The following is a 20,343-nucleotide window of genomic DNA, read 5'->3' on the forward strand; positions in this document are numbered from 1 at the left end:
ATGCGACGTAGTCGACACAAGAGTAGCATGAAGTCCATCTTTGTTTTAAAGCGCGCTAACAAAAGTGAACCTCTTCCGGAAGCGCTATGCAGGATAAGGCGGAAATCATGGTGCAACTGAAAAGGAGGCCAATTTCTCGTATAAAAAGTAGCTAGAAGCGAAATATTAATTTGTTTTTTAATTGGCCATTTCAGTAACCATTATCAAAATACGAATAAAAAATATACCATTTAATACGTTAAATAAAGTAAAATTTATCTTAGTTCTCTATAATAAGTTTTTCAACGACCTAAATTATTTTAAATGAGTTTAATAGCCTATAATGAAATAACATTAAAGATTATTCACTTTTCAAGAGAAAAACATCACTAAATTTCTAATTTTTTAAATAAATGTTCTCGTAAATGTTACGGTGGATGGAAAAATATACTCTGCATTTTCGATCTTCCTGTCCCGTGCTACAATTTTCACCTCGCGTTGCATACACGTCTCACTACTTATCAACATTGGTCCTGCGGGTTTACTGTACCTAAGTTTCACATCTCTCTACGTGTTATGCGTAAAAGCTGCTACGCCCGCGGATGTGTAGATCTCTAAGCGACGCAAAATATTTTTTCACGGTAGACAACCAGGCGTGCGTGCGTACGCTTTTTTCGGCACAGCAGAAAATCAATACCTTGCGGCAGAAAATTGAATTTGAACGAGTAAACAGGCCAGCGGCATATTATAGCGTATAGTTGATGTAGTGAATAGATTTTTCAAATAATCCTTCATTGGTAAAAAGTGCGCTTTTGTCAACAACAAATTCAAGCGCGGTTAAGGTAGCGCCCGACGGCATGTGGATCGAAAATCATTAATATACATGGCGAAAATCGCAATTTACATATGAATCGTTATATTTTCCAAAAATTAGAAATATTGTAGATTCTATAATCTGTTTGCCCGACAGCGAAAATTAAAATAATTTTTCAAGAGAACGATTAAGGCAGGAAGTCTAATGTGAAGTTTCACAGGATGATTACAAATCGTTCTGTATTTTGCATAATTTTAGTGTCCGCGAGCATACATCGCGGCTGGCGGAGGATTAATTTAAGCGTGAAAATGGAGTTTCCGGGATAATCTTCTTCACTTATGCTTACCTTCTTCATCGCTGCCGATCATGGCGTATCGCTCGTATCCGGTGAGATTCCTAACCGCTCCCAAGCCAAAGTCGTCCTTGGTCCATTGAATGGGCCCTTTCTGATCGAGTACTCGGCATGGAAGTGTCACCCGACTGCCAATCACCGCGGTTTGATCCATTGGCTCGATGGCGAATCGCTGATAAACTACTTCCGTCGTTGTAAACGGTTTCAGCGTCGACGCCATTATGGACGACGCGTTTGTCATGTTCGTAGCTGCCACTGTCTTCGCTTCTATTGTCATCAGCAGCGAGAGATAAATTATTAACGGTGCTGTTCTTCGTCCGACTTTTCTGCTTGCATTCCTACGGAATAAAAAAAAATGGTTCGTTAGATAATAATTAGACATTGTATAATATAAAACATTTTTAAATATTTATTATTTTATATCGCAAAATGTATTTGATTTATAATTTGATATAACATTTAAACTAACACACACTCATTACTTGAGATTTTTAATTGCAATTTGTTAAGAAAGAATCAAAGGAAGAATTGGAGGAATTGATGAAAAAATTGCACCGTTATTCACTTTTGATTCTTTAGCCAAGACAGGATAAAAAAAATCGTCGGCTTTATTCTTTTAATTTTTGCATGCTTCCTTGAATCTATTTAACGAGCATGCAAGCCATTGTGCGATTCTTTGCCCATCCACTCCGTCGTGTCTTACTTAATTTATCTTTATAGTCCCATCGGATTCAAAAACGAAGTTAGAGAGCAAGGAGCCGGTGTCGTAAAAGAGACGATAAAAGTATTGCCGGGTGCCGGCAATTTAGTATTGGAAGCAAGGGTGCATTATACCCATACATATGTATGTCCGTGTGCAGCTAAAAGCACATATGGAATTGCCATTAGGTATGAGAGAAGCTTTTTTACGACGGTGGTCTACTTTTGCCGTTGCTCGTGAAAATATAGTATGTCTTAATAATTATCGCGCGGAGCGTTTTACGCTAGTATTAAACGTGTAATATTGTATCGGACAAAAAAAAAAAGCTGGCTGCGATCTTTATCAGAGATAGTCGAGTTGACATCTACTACTCCCTTTAATTAGGTACATTTTTTAAGAATCGATCATTATCCCTTTCTGTCGGAATTCTTTCCGTCCCTTTCATTCCGTGACAGTCTAAAAAAAGATGAAAGGACGCTGATTAATCTTTTTATCAGTGTCTGAGATTCAACGGTATTTACAATTCAGAGCTTATGTAATAAACACGTTTATATATTTGTTTATCTTTGCAGGCAATGGATTAATTAATAAAATTATTATTTGTGTATCATATTTTTCCAAGAAAATACACAGCGGAGAGTCTGAAAAACGCGAATATTACTACAGATTCAACATTTATTTGTTGACTTTGAGCATTCATTAACGTAATGTTCATTAGCGTAACTATTAGCCTTTATTATCATTCGACAAAACAAACCGAGAAAGCGCGCCAGTCAAGCGAACGGGACTCTCAATCGCTCCCCGTCGACCACTTAATTAATTTTCATTGTGTCATTTATATTCGTATCAGCCGTCGTCCGTCTTCTAATAACGCGAACAAGATGGTATTCGGTTTCTGCTCCCCCCCCTCCCCTCCCTCCCTCGTCTCTCCGCGCCGTGTGCCTGCGTGTGCCGCTTCTCCATCATCTATCTACGTTTCCTCCAGCGCACCGTTCTTATTCGTCGCCGGCGAAATGATCGATAGAACTGAAAATCGCTCGAGGAGAGATTCTTGAGAACGATGTATCGTTCTCGTATGTCTTGTCGGAGCTCGCACGCGGCGTCCCCGCACAGACGCGGCGTCTCGACGTCGCTCTGTGTTATCGTCGAAGCCGTTCGTTATACATGAAGCCGCGTCCTCCTCTTTCCCACACCCTCCTTTCTCTCTCGGATGTTCCTCGGAGAAGCGAGCTAAGCGTTTCTTGTCGCGCCGTGTTCCGCTGGTTAGCAGATAGAGGATGTCGTGAGACGTCGCGCTCGTACGACATCGCGCGCGGGCTGCTTCTTACGAGCTCAATAGGATAATAACCCCTGCGGCAGTCGCTGCCGCCGCCGTCGCCTGCCCGCCCGAATGCTTTGAATGGAATATACGAGTAACGAGCGTAATAATAATTGCGCTTGTGCCCCGTATTCGGGGCATCCCTTCCCCCCCCCCTTCTCTCTCTCTCTCTCTCTCTTCCCTCCCTCCCACTCCTCCTCGCCGACCGACAAAACGTCGCGCCGCGCGGTGCGTTTACATCGGGTCGAACAATCTCGCGGCTATAAGCGACTTGACAAAAGCACGCTTCTTGACGCTCGTTAAGTCTTTCTTCCGTCTTCGACGGGATGCGAGCGATATCGCACAATTATTTCTCTCTTTGGGATACGTTGCGATAAGAATGTCTCATGCTCGCGAACAACATTGACATGTTTGACGAAATCGAACGCTGCTTGAATCGTATCGATAATCAGATTATCTTGATATCGCGTGAATAGAATTTCCGTTTCTTTCTTCCTTCCCCGGCTACATAATTTCACGAGGGAGTTGAAATAAATTTTGTATCGAATGTGCACAATTTACTCATTTACTTGGAAAACATTTATCATATTCCGTGACGTCCATGACAAGGCACGCCACCGGCTTACGAAACAGAATTGGGTCATGTCGGAATTGGATGGGATACGTCCCAGGCGATTTTACCACCAGTGATTTTACATGTAAACGTATATCACGAAAATATCGCACGCGCGCGTTATGTCGAATGGATCCTATCACGCCCATTGGCTTTTTATCATCCGCGAGAGTGTCGGAAATTTCGAGCCGCCTCGCCGGGCGCGGCTGACGTACAACGCGCGTAGGCGTATTCGTAGATTATGCCGCCGGCTCCGATAAAATAGAGCACGCTGATAGAAGCGTAAAACAATCAATTGCAATGTTGTCCCAGCAATTACTAGCGAATGTCGCGATAATCACTGGCGCGTAGGCGGGCGACGTCCGCGCACGCATACACACACACGCGCGCGCACGCACGCACACACACATGTACGCACGTTTAAATTTAAATAAAGTCACTAATCGAGACGATGCGTCGAGTCACAGTCTGCCTATCGAACGTCACGCGTTGCGGCCGCCGGTTAGAAATTTTAGCGCTCGAAAACACGCATTTCTCCGTCTCTCTCTTCCACTCTTTCTGCCTTTCTCTCTCTTTTCGTTCCTCTATAAATGCGTTTCGTTCGGCACACCGCGTCGCGCCGAATCGATCCATGGCCTGATTTGACCTTCGAAATCAATTTTTCGCGATGTTACCGCGTATTATTCGATGCTCCGTTCACGGTATTCAATTTTTTCTCAATTACAGTAATCCTAAATTTACACGAGGATTGCATTTTACAAAAGCTTCGCATAGGAAATAGACGTTGATAAATATACGCTAAAAAGACAAATACATATATATGTCAATATTCTATTTTCCACGAGCGTATGTATTGTTTAATATTTTAGTAGTATAAAACCGTATTTGTCAAATTGACAAATGAAAGAAAAGAACTTATTAAACACAATGAAACAAAACGGCGAAATAGAAAATAAAAAAACTAAAAATAATGTCTTTAATTACATTCTACGTTTTTAATTTAAAGTTAAAGCGACTACAGTGTGTCCGAAATAAAATATAAAAAAAGCACAAGTTTCAAATACCATTTGCTACCCACGTGTGAACGCCAAATTTTTGTTCGCAAATACTATTTCTTTGTAGATTCATCATTTTGTGTACAATAGTATCAATGCTACGTCAAATTTGCCTAGCACAACCTAACCGTGTATCCGTTGGATCACGCCTAACGGTAGTAATCCGCCACGCTGTACATGTCCCTCGGAAGGATCTCCCCCGCTCGAGCGTGGAAGACTCGCGCCGAAGCTCAACGGCGCAACGTCACCGATCAATTTGTCATGGGATGACCCAGTATCAAAGATACGAGTCCCCTGGGTCAGTGTAACGTGTTTCTGGGAACGTTGACACATGCATAGGACACACGTACCCGGCGCGACGCGGTGTGTACACATATGCAAACACACGACGCGTCACACACGGCGCGATATATCTGTATGTGGCTGCGCGTGTGTGTGTGTGTAAGCGTGCATGAGTATGTGCTTGTCATCGGTCGCACGACTATCTAAATATAGCCCTACGCCGATGTACACACGAATATGGGATGTATTCGCTGGTTATCGCGATTTTCGATACCCCCGACAAAGTCGGAAAATATTTCGTCACGCCGCTGCAGCTGACACTGCACCGGATAAGAGTGATGAGGGTGCCGCAGAATCAAGAATGCAGAAATCAATTTTCTACATCCGCTCCATTTATCTGTACTATACTTCAAGAGCCTGCTTTTCCTTGTTTAGCAGAATCCACTTTACAATAAAGTACGGTTTCTAAAAAAATGTCTCACGTGTCGGATTGCTTTTATATGCTAATTTAACGATAAGCAGAACGGAACGTTTGCAATTTTTCAAAACGTGTCTCTCGCTTTCTTCTCAAATAATTGTTTTTGACAAATTACTGTTATTACGACAAACAAATTATTCATTATTTTGATCGTGTTTAACTTCTAAATGCTAAAAACAGATGCACACTTTTTTTGGGGGGAGACGAAAAGAGCAATGTGACTAAATAAGCAATTTAATTACTTAATATTTTAAGCGCGCTTTAAATTTTTAAACGCAGACAATTTTTGAGTCGTGTAACACCAAGTTAACCATTTTCTTTTATTGAATTGCCATCTTGCTATATGATGTTCCTACATTTTGTACACCGTGCGACGGATTTGTAGAATGGAATCGGATTTGCGACCCACGGTATGCTTCACTATGTATAGAACATGTCCTGACAGTATCATACTTTATCTCGAACACAGATTCTTTCTTGAATATAAGTTTGACTTTTCGTTGACAAAAACCTAGCCGCTGGTTTTCATCCGTCGCATATTTTTTTCTTGTGTTAATCTGTAAATTGGAAAATTGGATAAATGGATATTTAAAACTTGAAAAATAAGCCACTTAAACTGCTCTTTTGCACTAACTTAATATTACTTTGCGGTTTGCGCAAGGCAGAGGTAAATAAAAAAAAATTTATTAGCTAGGGAAAACGAGAAAAATTGGGTAATTTTTAAACTCTATGTGTATCGCAACTCTGTTGGGACGTTCTGTATATTTTAACGCGAATAGTGCAACCTTCGCGCTTGTGTAGCGCGCAGGTCATGTAGATAGATGCAACCTAATTTTTGATTGGCTCTGGGGATAGAGTGGTAGAGAGGCTTAACCTTCGATCCACGGAGAGAGAAGGTCGAGATTATACCGCAGGGACCCCCCCGGCGCGGGTTCGAATTTAAGCCTTATTCCATCGCCAATTCGGCGGCCGGTATTAACGAAGCCATTAGTAGTTCCTTAACTCCGCGCAGCGGCTGTGCCAACACATCCGAAGTCACACGACGAAATCGACCCATCGCCATCACGAAATGGAAGGAATATTTGTCACGTAAAAACAGAGCGCGACGAAGCGACGTGAAGTTACGAGAGCGCATTAGTCTTACGTAATGAAGTTCAAGTTGGAGACGCGAATTACATCCATTTACGCTTATCGTGACTCAATTTATTATAACCCGGCACAATATTAAGTTTGATGAAAGCGCAATTTTATAGATTTCCTGCCCGGCGACGTTGGAATTGCTCGCAAAAATTTCGCCGGCTAACTCTCAATCCCGAGACGTTTTTACCTTCGTCAAGTCGCGCGCGGTGATCCCTTTGTAGCTTTCTTATAACATTAGCAAACAATCGACCTTTAAAGGTAAACTGTCGCGTTTGTCGTCGCTCTTCTCCGCAATGTGCATTCTTCGAGAAAATCGGATTATTATCACGAAATCTATTTGGCAGTCCCGTTTGTTCGTATCAGTATTCACGGGATGTCGAAGACTGTCAAACGTTCCCCTTTCCAGGGCACAACCAACTGTTGTAACGCGCCGCATTGTATGCTTACGCAACAATCAACATTGCCTATGTGCACCGTTGCATATACAAGTGTATAATGCTATGTGTACCGCCCGTGTAGTGTGGCATCCCTGATGCACGACAAGCAACAATATAACCTCGTGAGCGAAAATTCGCAAGACGCGACAACGAAATTCTCCCCCTCCTCCCAACGAAACTAGACCCGGCCGAAATAGCGGAATCGATTGTGAACGAATACGTTTCTTCCGGAGATTGAATGATTAATGAAGCAACGATCGAAAAAATGACGTATTATCGACTTTTGTTTATTTTATTCGAAAACTTGCTCTTTTTATTCACGCGAAGACATAATGATCACAGTGGTTAATTTGCGATGTCAATTGTACCAATGAGAATATGATCATAAATAGATAAGAACGCGTATAAATATCTTAGTTTAATGATTATCAGAATATAACGCTATTAATACTTAAAATCATTCATTTTCTTTGATCCGATTACCTTAATTATGAAAAGTGACTTGAAATATTGACTTTAATATCTCTAATATCTCTAATGACATTCGAATGTTCAAATATATCTGGAATTCGGAATCGCTTTGCAGCGTGTTTGCGCTCTCGTCTGTGAGAGGACCTCCACATAGAGAAATCCTTACATCATACATACCGCGCTACATGGTCGAGTATCGAATACGTCGTCTCCGCATACCGCCGTCGATTTCGCCGACGTAATGTAGCTACGCATCGCACAATCGCCATAATCCCGCGGATCGGGTGCTTGCAAAGGCAAATATCCATGTACAAGCCGTGTACGAGCAATGCCACAATCTCGCTCAGACTGCTCTTCTTCAAGAGCGCAGGAGAGGGTATTCTCGTTATGATATAAAAATTCTTACTCAAAGGAGAAACAAACGCGTGTGCGTGACACACGGATGTGCTTTCACGTCGGCAATCCTTGGAAGTCTCATATTTTTGTCGTAATATGAAAATATATTTTCAAAGACACGGGAATATGTATGTCAAGAACATAGCGCGCATTATGTATCTGCTTTTTCCGCTTTGTCTTTGTACGCGACTCTTGCCGGCGCATTATATCTTATCCAACTTTGAATCCCGCATCCAAGTCGAATACGTTAAAGGGCGAGGGTATTCACTTAATTTCCTAAGAGTCCGAAAGCTGAAACTCTCGCAAATATTTATGGCGGTCCGCTAGCGCGAGCGTGGATAAAACTGATATCGGCGTATTAGATTTCATAAATGCAAATTTACGACATCGATATTTATCCGTGGATAATATCGAAAAGGTATCGATATCAACAGCGCTGTCCGCAACTCGGGAAATACGACTCTTGGAGTTGGGTGATAATATTTTCTGCGCCATGACGGGAAATTCGTTTTTCGCGAATCAGATTTCATTAGACGGGGAGTTGATACAATAGGGATGTATCGAATCCATCGCAAAGAGCAATAAACGGTGTCGCCGCGTCGTCGTACATGACGCGTGTATGTACGAGCGGCGAGCGGCCGACACACATAGGCACATTCTCGGAGCGGATACATCTGCATTGCAGAAACGAGACGACCATGCAAATTCAATATTTGCGCCGTGATGGAATGATCATGGCGAAGAGGAGGAAACCGCGTCTCTGTGTGCCTATCTGACCCAGATGCTTAAATTGTCATATGCGCTGTGCAGTATCATAGGAAGCTTAGACGTATAGACTGGCGAGCGAGAAAACGGTGCCCGGTACTAAAACCTTGCGTATATACCCGCGGACCCGTCAATCCTATATACGGTACAACCTATTTCGGAAAAGAGCCGCAACGCGGGAAATGAGAAGAGAGAGAGAGAGAGAGAGAGAGAGAGAGAGAGAGAGAGAGAGAGGCGAAGGAGAGATGAAAAAGAAAATTAAGAGTAAGCTCGAACTTTAAGAGCGCAACAATTCCTTCTGTATCGCGCATAACACGAGATACTGCTGCGATAGTCCGTTGATATGGCTGGAATAGGAGTTATATACCGCATTGTTGTATCATGATACGACGACGACGACGTACGCGAATCGCAATCCGTCCACCTACCACACTCCGTGATATAGACGCTATTCATGTGCGAGGAAATCACACATGGCATGCGGCATAAGAGCGGTATCGGAACATCAAAGTAAACTTAACAGTTGAGAAAGATTACAGCGGTCTCGCGACTTATCGACCGAATGTCGAGAAGTAAACGGAAATTGAGGTTTTCATGATTAGTGAAAATATGTTAACCTAGTTTCTTTTTTAATAAGCGTTCTGCATCTCTCAGGATTTAAACGAAATAAAAGAAAGTGCATTACTGTAATACAAAACCCAACAATAATGATGTCAAAGTATAATAATTATGACATCGGTGAATAGAAATGAGCAAAATATTAATTCCAAAGTATCGAGTTATTGCATTGTTATCAAAATGTATTTTTATGACAATATAATTTCTTTGCAACAGGATATGATGAAACAAAATAATTATAAAATACGTTGTAACGATACAAATGTATTTCAAATATTACAGCAACTACAATTTTTGTATTTTTATTCAATATTGTTCATATTTTCATATTAATTAAATTTTAATTTTCTTTAATATCCCAAACAACACGTATGTCTTAAAGACATCTGAAATGTAAATGGTATATCGTATAATTTTTTTAACAAGATATTCTCGAGATAGTACAGATTTCATAATAAATGAAATCACAATATTTCGAATCAGATATTTTTTATTTCAGATGACAGTTTTGAATTTCAGCTTTGTTGAAATGTTACAAATTATTTTAAGTAACTTATTGATATGTCGAAATGTTTAACCTTATTTTAACTTGTCATAAAGGTAAAAATTGGCTCATCATTTTTGATATTGAACATACTTGCAATATGTACGAGTAAATAATGTTACTCGTCACATACGTACTTATTAAATTAGGACAATATTCCGTGCAATGTTTTTGCACGTACAATGCATTAATAATCACTCTGTATACATCGGAACGTGTTGAAAAGACTTCAAGTTTGTTGTACATCGAATTATGTCGATATCAGGAAGCAGGTCGATAGATGAGGGCTTCCTCCACTTCCTCTTGAAGCACTGCGCGCTGCGCCATGCACCGGCAATATGTGCGGTGCGCCAAATCTGAGCGTACGAACTTTTGCCGTACAAATTCGCCGTAGTTGAACGCTTCCTATTTGAAAGTTATGACATTTTGGTATCAGGAGTTTCGTCTCCAAATCAGAAATCTGACATTAAAAAGTTATGGAGATAGAACATTCTATATTTACATACCTATATATATGTAGATGTAGGGTGTCATATTTGCTGTGAAATTTTTAAGTCTTTATAAATGTTCAAGTATTTTGATCCAATATTAAGATAGGGACATTAATTTTGCACTCGTGATTCGATAAACATTTCAAGATGCTCGAAACAAATGCGAAAACAATACCAATCTCTTCGATGTAAATCGAATACAATTTGAATCTATATGACGGAAGGTCTGCGATAATGTTGCAAAATCACCGCGTATGAATATATCGTTCCGCGTATTCAAGTTTGATCAAGTACGCGACTCGATGCATCCCGCCGAATGCTGTAGCGCATCACGAAATCCCGGTATTTCTCGTTTGGGGCGCATATTCATGCGGCCACATTGCTCGGTATAATCGACACGGCATCCGCCACGTTCGACAAGCGACGACCCCTTCTCGGTGACCTTTTCACGCCACGGATCGATTCGTGGAACGATATTTCCTCGTTACCACCACACGTCGCGTCGGCGCGGCGCGAGTAAATCTGTTTCAAAAACATTGCAAGATCAGACGGCGACGGAACGAGTGACAAAGAATTAAACAGAGGGCTGCGAATTATTATCATTGCCTTTTGATCAGATCCGACTTTAATCTCATCGGGCTTGAATGCCGGTTTATGTTTCTGCACGAGGGATAATTTTAACAGATAAGTTTGAACAGACTTTCTTGTGAGAAAATCTTATTCTTATTCATCTCTTGACGCATGCAAACAGCGCAGAAGCTTAAGCTATTTGAAAATATAAGCGAAGTATGGAAATCTTAAGAGAGGAACAGTGTCCGACATGTGTAAAATTTTCATCTTCTTGAATAACAAAGAAATACTTTCCGTTCGAAGATGATTTTTATTCGAAAAATGTCGGGTTTATAGAAATGATTGAAGGGAAGGAAAACGTTGCAAATGGAGTACGAAGTTTGAATCGTTTCACGGGATCTATTTAGAGTCATTCCCTTTGCGGTTGACACTTCGATCGCGGTTCCAGTAGTTCCCAAGGACAATAGCCGCTAATTTGATTAACTCGCGATTAATTGCATGTCCAGGTCTAAAGCGGCGGTCTCACCGCATCAGGCACTCGGCCATATATATTCGCATCGACAACGTGGATACTCGATAGTGTCCGTCAAGGCAAAAGACACGATCGCTTTCCACGGCAATGTCTCTGATAGCGTGGAGATGTAAGCTCCTTATAGCAAGTTGCAATAGCGCGACGTTGCTATAATCTACTGAAGGAAGCCTCTTAGGTCGTAATATAAGGAGGGTCCTTTGATACGCCTCCCGCGTGGATACCCACGGAGACCGCGAGCGGAGACCGAGTCCCTCGTCCCCGAGTCGCATCTGGCAAATTTTCTAGAGAAACCTCTCGGAAAGGCGGCACGAAGAAATACGAGATGTATTTCCATACCGAGTTAGCGTAACGTTCACGGTTTCGCGCATAAAGCGATTGGCCAAGTATATACGTTTACTCTGCCGCGCGTTTCCATCGATTTCCGATTGTATTTTCGCGACGCGACATTTAATCGAAAATACACACGAGTTATATACGTTTGATATTTCTGCAAATTGACTATATTATTATAATTATATCGTTAATCCATATTGACCGGCCATATTGTTTTATACCTTCTATAATAAGAAGATGAAGAGGCAGACGTAACATTTACGGTTTCGCATAAAGCGAGGAATACGTGTGTTTATCGTGTGTGTCGCATCGATTTTCAATTGTACTTTTATGATACAACATTCAATTGAAAATACATGCATATTTTGTTACTCTTACAATTTATTGACCGCGCTATTTTGATTATATTGTTAATTCATACGCGATTTCTTTTTGCAGGATAAAAGGATAAGAAAAGAGGGGACTGCAAGGGGTACGACGTGGGCGCCCCGGTGTGGTTAGTTGCACGATTGTCCAGATAATGTCGTTGATTGAACAAACAATAACATCGTTAAGGCAGTAAGTGGAATAATCGAAGTATCGATAATCTGGTTCGAGCGGACGAGCAGACCGCGAAAATACGGTTTATTGGCTCGAGCGAAGCCTCGCTTCCCCTGGACAAATGCTATTTGTTCGTAGAATTTCCGGTTCCATGCCGGGCACAATAATTGTTGTTACATGTATTATAGCGCGATTGTTACCGTACCTCTCGCACACGTCGATAAAGAATACAAGAGCGGTAGAAAATTGCGGTCTGCTTCGTCTCGTTTTTAATTCTTACGTTCCGTGGTATTGATTCTGCCTCGCGATGTCCGTGAAATTCCACCTCGTCCATTGAAAAAGAGTAGGCGCTAAGTAAAGAGCTATTCAGCGATACTGAGGAAAGCTAATACCGTGTCGACCTAATAGATCGACACATCCCTTGAGGTTGAAGGGCAAAAACGTGCCCGAACACAAACTCAGGCGGAACGAAAATACTTGACGATGACAAGAACTCGGTAAACTTTTGGTAAATGGACTGTTAGACACGGAGAGTCTCTGATATCGCCTGTATTTACTTCTACAATACCGTCTTTACTCGTAATGTGTAGTAATAACATGCTGACATGGTGGCGTAAAATATTTACGGAAAATCTTTTATGAGGGAGTTTTAACAACTTGTAACAGAAAAAGTTGGGGAAAAAAAGACGCTGCTATTAGTAATATTTTTCACTTCAATGATAATCTCTTGGCTTTGCTGAAGTAATCTTCAACCTAGAAAATACATTTCTCCACGTATTTTCATTTTTACCTTTTCACGCTTCGCAGTATTATTCCGTAATAATGGCTTAATTAAACTAATAGATTTATCATTTGTATTATCATTATATCACTATGTGACGAATGATATCCTCGCGTGTAGCTTCTCAATTTCATTGGGTCGCTGTTCCGTTAATTTCGTGTTAATTTAAGTAAGGCAAACACGAAAACGATCCCTTCCTCGCTTGCTGACAGTTTGGCAAAATCTGAACAGCGCTGACACACGTTAATGCATGCGACAGCACTTAATTCAATACTGCTTCGGCGTTCATTATTCCGCGAAGTTTCGTTAGCATTACTAATTAGAATGCTGAGGAATGGCAAATCTGGAAAGTTTTCCCGAAACTCCCATTGTACCAGCCTGTAATAAGAACGGCCATTATTATACTGTTTACAATCTCTAGAGGTGAGTGGAAACTTCGCACCAAGTGTTCGCATCGGAGAGTTCAGAGGGATGATGGAAAATTCAGATGTAAACGCCGAAGAAAACGGTGAAATATGCTGGACTCGGGCTAGTAAAATTTCCCGATAATTATTCAATAACGTGATACACGGTATTTACAGTAATATATTCCGATTGTAAAATGTCATGACAAATAATAATAACTAGCTTTCCAAATAAACAACTCATATGTCACTGTCATCAAGATCGTGTTATTTTATTAATTTTTTCGAAAAAGGATTCAAATGTGTTATCGGAATATATATGCGTGTACATACAATATATTTGCAAACGTAAAATAAGCGAATATAGAAAAATATAAAAAATTCCAAAATTTGATAATCCCCGAAAATGAGAGAGCGAAATATACCGTGAAATACGTACCTATTTTCGAGTACGAGAGCGCGGATATTACCGACGCGCGATGTCAAATAAATCTCATAGAAATGAGAAGTAATGCGCGAATACACTAGCATTTCCTGACATAATCGCAGAAACTACGAGGAATTAAAAAGCGTAGTTTGCGAAATTATACCATATGATAACGGGCATTTTTCGACATTTCCCTTTCTCTTTATTACTTCCTTCGCTATATACATATCTATATACATTCTCCGTCTTATGAGAAAACTAATTGCAAATAAACTGTTTCGCGCGAAAAGGAAGTTTCGCCACAAGAGCAATAACATAAATGTATACGGGAGATTTAACTCGTTTTCACTTATTAAATAGGATTTTAACAAAGAATAAAGAGGCAAAGTATTATGAAAATAAATTATTTTGCCACATAATTTCGTAACTTGTTAAATTTTCGTCAATCTTGCAGACATACGAGCGAAAAAATTATCGGGCGCGAGTGGTGATAGAGTAATATTCTTTGTAACAATTCTCATTGTTAGTTAACTCGTGTAAATCCATCTAATGATCTTCCGTTATTCTGAGATTTTTCCACAATTACGTACGGATACAAATCCACACGATTATACAATACGGACAATATGCAGAATTTGCGCTGTGTCGCATTGTTAGTTCAGATTTTATAAAAAGGAAAGTTGCGATAAAAAATTGTTATCTCATTACTATCATGCAAAAAGAATTCATAACAAAGACGCAAAAAAATCGTGAACAATGAAACAGGACGTGTTATATACGAACATCGCTGTATACCTCTTATCGATCCGCCTTGTTAGCAAGTTGCAGTTTTCATTGATAATGAAAACTGAAATGCAACAGAAGAAAGATCGTTTAATTAATCTGATAATACGGACAGTCTTAATATCATTAATTAAAGCGCATCCTTTGTGGGACGCGCCGACGCGATCTTTCAAAGGGCAATAACAACGCCTTTTTCGTACACATTTAAACGTAGTGGCGCAGCTATGTTTACATAACAAACGTATTCTTCTCAGTTTCCTTAATTGCCTTTTGTAATTAGGTGCGGTATATAAGTATAACGTGCTAATTAATTCTGGAATTTTAGTAGTCGGAATTAAAATCTTTCAGGAGTGGCTGATGAAAAAAGCAATCCGAATTGCCTGTAACATGTAGATACGGATATTCTAATTCGGTGCTTTTTTCTTCTTTATAATCGAAATTCACCGCGGCGCGTACAAGCGCGCATTTTTCATTTGGATTATTAATTATTAGCGGTACTCGTGGTGCTCAAATGGAATTACCACGTGTCGCGGGACATTCTTTTTCGCGTTTCGACTTTAATTACGAAGGGAACTGAAGGGTAGAGGTGTTACACGGGGATAATCAACGCCCTTGCGTCGCGTGCGCGCGTGTGTAACTTGCAAGCTCTCTGAATGACGTTTCGTAAAGACACATTTGCGTGAGATAAACGATACGCTTGCTCAATCGTGTGTCATTATGTGCTAGAGGCTAAAGTCCGCCTTTCTTCTTTCTCTCTTTTCTTTTTTTTTTCTTTTTTTTCTTTCTTTTGCTCTTTTAGCAGTAATGCAAACATCAACGAATATTGGTTTCTGTTCTTTCCGCTACTTTAGATCGAGAGAAATATCGGATTGTACAAAAGTGATGCAAACGCTTTTGGAAAGGGATAGGAGCGGAAGCGTTCACTTTGAAGTAAAAGTACGAAAGAAAATCGTATCTCATATTTCTCATGAATAATTTGTTGCTTTTACTGAAGAATGTGATTCGTGTTTTGAAATGTTTGCTTGTAAATATCATTGCTGCAAACGAGGAATGCATTATTCAACGCCATTACGACGTCTGAAACTGACGACTATTCCTTCGGCAATGCTCGGGACTAACTTTCTACGTGCTTAAAATTTCCTCTTGTCATCTGATGTTGTTATTACATCAATAATGTGAAAACTCGCGGACTGCCGGGATTGCGCGATATTCCGCTGTGGGACAAAAAGTTCAATAAAGTAACGTAAAGAAGAGAAATTAATATATTAATGTGCATATTATCAATAATGTTACATTCAATAAACTTTTCCAATAAAAGATATCGACACGACTGCTCGCAATAAACTTATCGGACAGAGGAAACACGGGAATATCGAAAAGTGTTGGAATCCGGGGAAAAAAGCGCGACTGTATTTAAATACTCTATTAACTAACAATAAGTACAGTCGGGAATTAAGTGCGCTCATCTCATTCATATTGATAAAAAAATGCTCAAGTAGAAACAGACTCGTCGTGTCAGCCATAAATCACATGCCGACTTAACTACTTTACAACCTCGGTAGAGCCGGCAATGTTATCGGGAAAAGTTTCGACTTACACCAGCCGGACTCTCATTAAAATAAGCACATCGAGCATGTTACGCTACATCTCCATTATACCGTCTCGAAAAATAGCCTGTATGAGCATAGCGTGTCTGAAGTACGTAACTATATCTCGCCTCGTAATCTCTCATTTCTCCAAGCTCATAATCTCTTTTTGGTAATACGCCAATGTATGATTCAGTCACTCAGCGAGAGAGATGCGGTATCTATTCCGGGAAGACTCGCGTGTCAGTTGCCATTAAATTTTCGTGACGATTTTGGAGATTTAATGAAGCGTTATCGACTTTTGTTCGCGAAAGAAAGGAGAGGAGATCGCTATTCCGTGAATCTTCGCAGCTGCGTTATAATTTTAGAAGTACGGAGTGTTACATTATGATACATCTTCGAGGATATTTATCAAAACTTTATCCTTATCTGGCGAGGGTCGCCTGCGAGGCACTCGGTACCAGTTTTATATCAGGACAAACTGAAACGCAAGAACGTGCGCGACATTTTACGAACGGCTATACGTAAGTGTACAGTAACAGTTTCATCGAGGCGTCGCACGTACTTCATGAGACGCTTGCAACAAATAATTGTTTCCCGGCGGAGGCGTGCTGGCATTTTCTAATTTCGAGAACCTATCATCCGGTCGAAATCACTTCGGCCCACACACGTGTGTCTGGACCTGTCCTTTGCCAAGACGGCGAAGGACCGTCGAAGGGATGACGGTGTAGGCGGGGTCAACGGTCACTTGCGTTCATCAATTATTGATACACTTTTATAGAAATATCCTCCTTTCAATAATCCTTCGAATTCGAACGATATATGATACTGTAAATATTTTCACAACAATTTCCGCTTCATAATACATTCGCGCTCAGAACAAAAGCGGCGGCGGCGGCTTTCGCAGCCACACGCCTGTGTACTTTTCGACTGTTAATCGATTGATTGACGCGGGGACGAATCAATTTTCATTGGGCGCATCTCGTCGATTGGCCTTCACGTCGTCGTTCATTGTGGGGGTTTCAACTCTCTGCACAGACTGTGGAAAAGAATTACATCGTCCGCGTCCGCGCCGTATTCCCATTCTGCGGTAAAATCAATACAAAGTAAAATTAAACGTGTCCGCCGTACCGTGAAAATTTAATAAACCAGTCTGACGAGTCAGACTCCTCTATGAGTGCGCGATGGAGAGGTAGCTGCGCGCCAGAAAGAAAGCTTTTCCCGCGACGGGCAGAGACGCACACACAGGGCGGTCCATGATTTCCGTCGGCCGCCGGCCATCGAGCGATTTGCATTTCGACACAATGGCTGACTACGAGCCCGACACTCGCTATTATGATGGTTCTTTTCCTTCATCGATCATTTTCGCGCTCCCTCTTTTTCGCCTAATTTTTTAATTCCTTCGCGATACGTGACAAAGTATTGTAAAAATACTCGGAAAAGATTGAATAAGCCGAAGAAGGATCCCGTGATTAAAATTATAAACTTTATTCATCCCAGCTTGGAATAATTAATTAGCTCTCGAATGGCGGATCACTTAACTTGCACTGCACAGCAGCTACTTTCGGTCCATTCGAAACCATAATAGAATTTCACTTTTAAGCTCCAGAGACAGAAGGTGGGAACGGAAAGTAAGATAATATTTTGTCTCGAGCGATGTAAACAAAACAATTGCCGAGTGTGACACAAACAGGTAGGAAAAATTGCTCTCGACAGACCCGGGGTGGATTAATTAAATCTTTGCGAAGCGACAGTGCGCGCATTTGACGCGTTAGAACAGGTGAGCGTAAAGAACAGATAAGTAGGTAACTTGCCTCGGACTTGGTCTTTCCGGCTATGATATCGTGGCATAGAAAAATATTGACGCGCACTGTGGATGCCATTTTCCAGCGGTGCACGGTGAAGTGTGTGTGGGGATAGCGACGATAAGGTCGGCGATGCCAGCGGGAAACACGGTTTGGACTGTAGCTCGAGCAGCTTTTATTGATCTTTCCAAGTCAAGAGAACCGGCTAATCCAGCCGACCGGTATGCGCTATCCTTCCAATTAAAAGATAGGATCCAGGCGATAAAGAGAGACGCGCGAGTCGGAGTAGCGCTGATCGATTAATTGGCAGCTCCCGATCGCACGATTGTCGTTTAAAGAATGCCGACCTATTTCGGCCTTCTCTCTCGTCGAAATACATCGTGCGCGCGTAGCTCGTCGTCGTCGTCGTCGTCGTCGTCGTCGTCGTCGCCGCGCCATATCTCTTGCTTCTTCCCGTCGTTCCTCACTCTGTCTCTCCTTTTTTTTATTGCGCTCTCATTTGTATTCAAATTTATTCGAACGCATAACACACGCATACGTCATGCTCGAAATGCATTCATGTGAAGAGGGGGTCCGCGACGATTCGCCGAGTATGACATTCGCTCTACTTCATTTTTTGTTACTTCCTTTTCTTTTTTCCTCGCTATTATTCGACGCATTGCGGGTGCGCATATTTTTTGTCGACAGGCAGTCCGATGCAAATCGCAATTGTACCCTCGATGTTTCGGCGATGCAGGAGCTGCTTTTCAAATTTTTGTTCAAGTACATATTTGCGTGCGCTGTCAACTCGGAAATAGAGCTCTTGCAATTGTCACATTCCATTATTAAACGGATCAAAATTGATTGATATAACTTTTCTGTTCGGTATTCATTGAGCAGAAGTCACTGTTAATCTCGCTGTTCAGTTCGAGATTATTTCAATTCGCTTCTATTTCTGAAATATGTTAACTTTGTAGGCATTGATCCTAATATTTTTGATTGAACTTTATGATTTTAAATTTTATATGGCAATTTTCATTGTTTTTAATACGCACTTATATAAAATACAAAAAATGCTTTATGTTAAAATCACATTAAAACGTATAACCGCTTTCTCCATTAGAGTTCGGATGCATTAAAAATTGTGCAGTAATTTAATATCCTCTGGCAAACTTAAGAGATTAATTTAAAAAAAAAATATATATTTTTTCCTGCAAGTGAACGATGAATATCTCTATTCTTCAAAATAAAATGTAAAATTTCTATTTTACTTTACCAGTGTTTATTCCTGTATAAGATAAAGTTGTCATAAAATGGAAGCAGATATAATTAAATTTTTTATTTAGTAATTGTTTAAGAAAACATACAACTACATGGAACTTTAATGAGCAATTGCATTTTCTATCGCCAAGTCAATTTACGCTCAGTATAAATTTCAAGCGCATTGCTCGCAGTATCCGCCGATGGTTTGATTTGTCTCTAAATGGTTCGTGACGAACGCGCGGTACTAATTAGTCGAATTTTGGCGACCGAGTCAAAACGCGTATTAGCCATTTGGTGCTCGTGCACGCGCGCGCGTTCAGATACAAGCACTTGATAATACTCGGCATTTACTTGCCGGACACGCCGTGTACGCGTCAGTATGGGAATCGCGCGCGCGCGTATCGCATATTCATTCCACGGTGGTAACTATCAGATTTCGGCTATGCGTCACTAGGCGAAGGAGATTCTCGTACCGAGAATAGTTGGCCGAAGTGTGCCATCCGTATGCCGAGGATCTCGCGATGCAAACTATGAGGATTGCGTGGACCGTAGCGAATGCGCGGCGTCCAGATATTATCCGGCGATGCTTTTAGGCAAATTCAGACACCGCTAGATTGTAATACCGTAACAGCTATAAAACCGAATCCAACACGCAACACGCCGCATTTATCGCGCGGAATTTCTACTCGTGCTTCGATTTCTCACTCATAAACCATGTAATATATCTACATGTAATACTTTGTAAATTGCGTGCAATAATGTAATAACTACAACTGTTGGAAAGGTCAGATAAAATGGAGAAAAATATTTTTGTTTGATATAATTCTACATTAAAATTAAATGACTTTTATCCGGAAAATTTTTTGATACAGTGTATGTAATTTACA

At 40.8% G+C, this 20,343-nt stretch overlaps 1 protein-coding gene and 1 long non-coding RNA gene across 4 annotated transcripts in view; one reads left to right on the forward strand and one right to left on the reverse strand.

Moving 5' to 3' along the window:
• LOC105677853 (irregular chiasm C-roughest protein-like) overlaps positions 1 to 20,343 on the reverse strand; it is a 126,001-nt gene that overhangs the window by 47,411 nt on the left and 58,247 nt on the right. For all 3 annotated transcript variants that reach the window (XM_012376727.2, XM_067353777.1, XM_067353776.1), the window contains exon 3: positions 1,140 to 1,483. In XM_012376727.2, coding sequence (XP_012232150.1) covers positions 1,140 to 1,483 — 344 coding nt within the window. The remainder of the gene's footprint in view (positions 1 to 1,139; positions 1,484 to 20,343) is intronic.
• LOC105677854 (uncharacterized) overlaps positions 1 to 20,343 on the forward strand; it is a 95,944-nt gene that overhangs the window by 31,438 nt on the left and 44,163 nt on the right. Inside the window, exon 3 of the long non-coding RNA XR_001101626.2 lies at positions 12,327 to 12,446. This is a non-coding gene — a long non-coding RNA (uncharacterized lncRNA). The remainder of the gene's footprint in view (positions 1 to 12,326; positions 12,447 to 20,343) is intronic.

Source organism: Linepithema humile, chromosome 4, assembly GCF_040581485.1.
Source record: "Linepithema humile isolate Giens D197 chromosome 4, Lhum_UNIL_v1.0, whole genome shotgun sequence".
NCBI lineage: Eukaryota > Metazoa > Arthropoda > Insecta > Hymenoptera > Formicidae > Linepithema > Linepithema humile.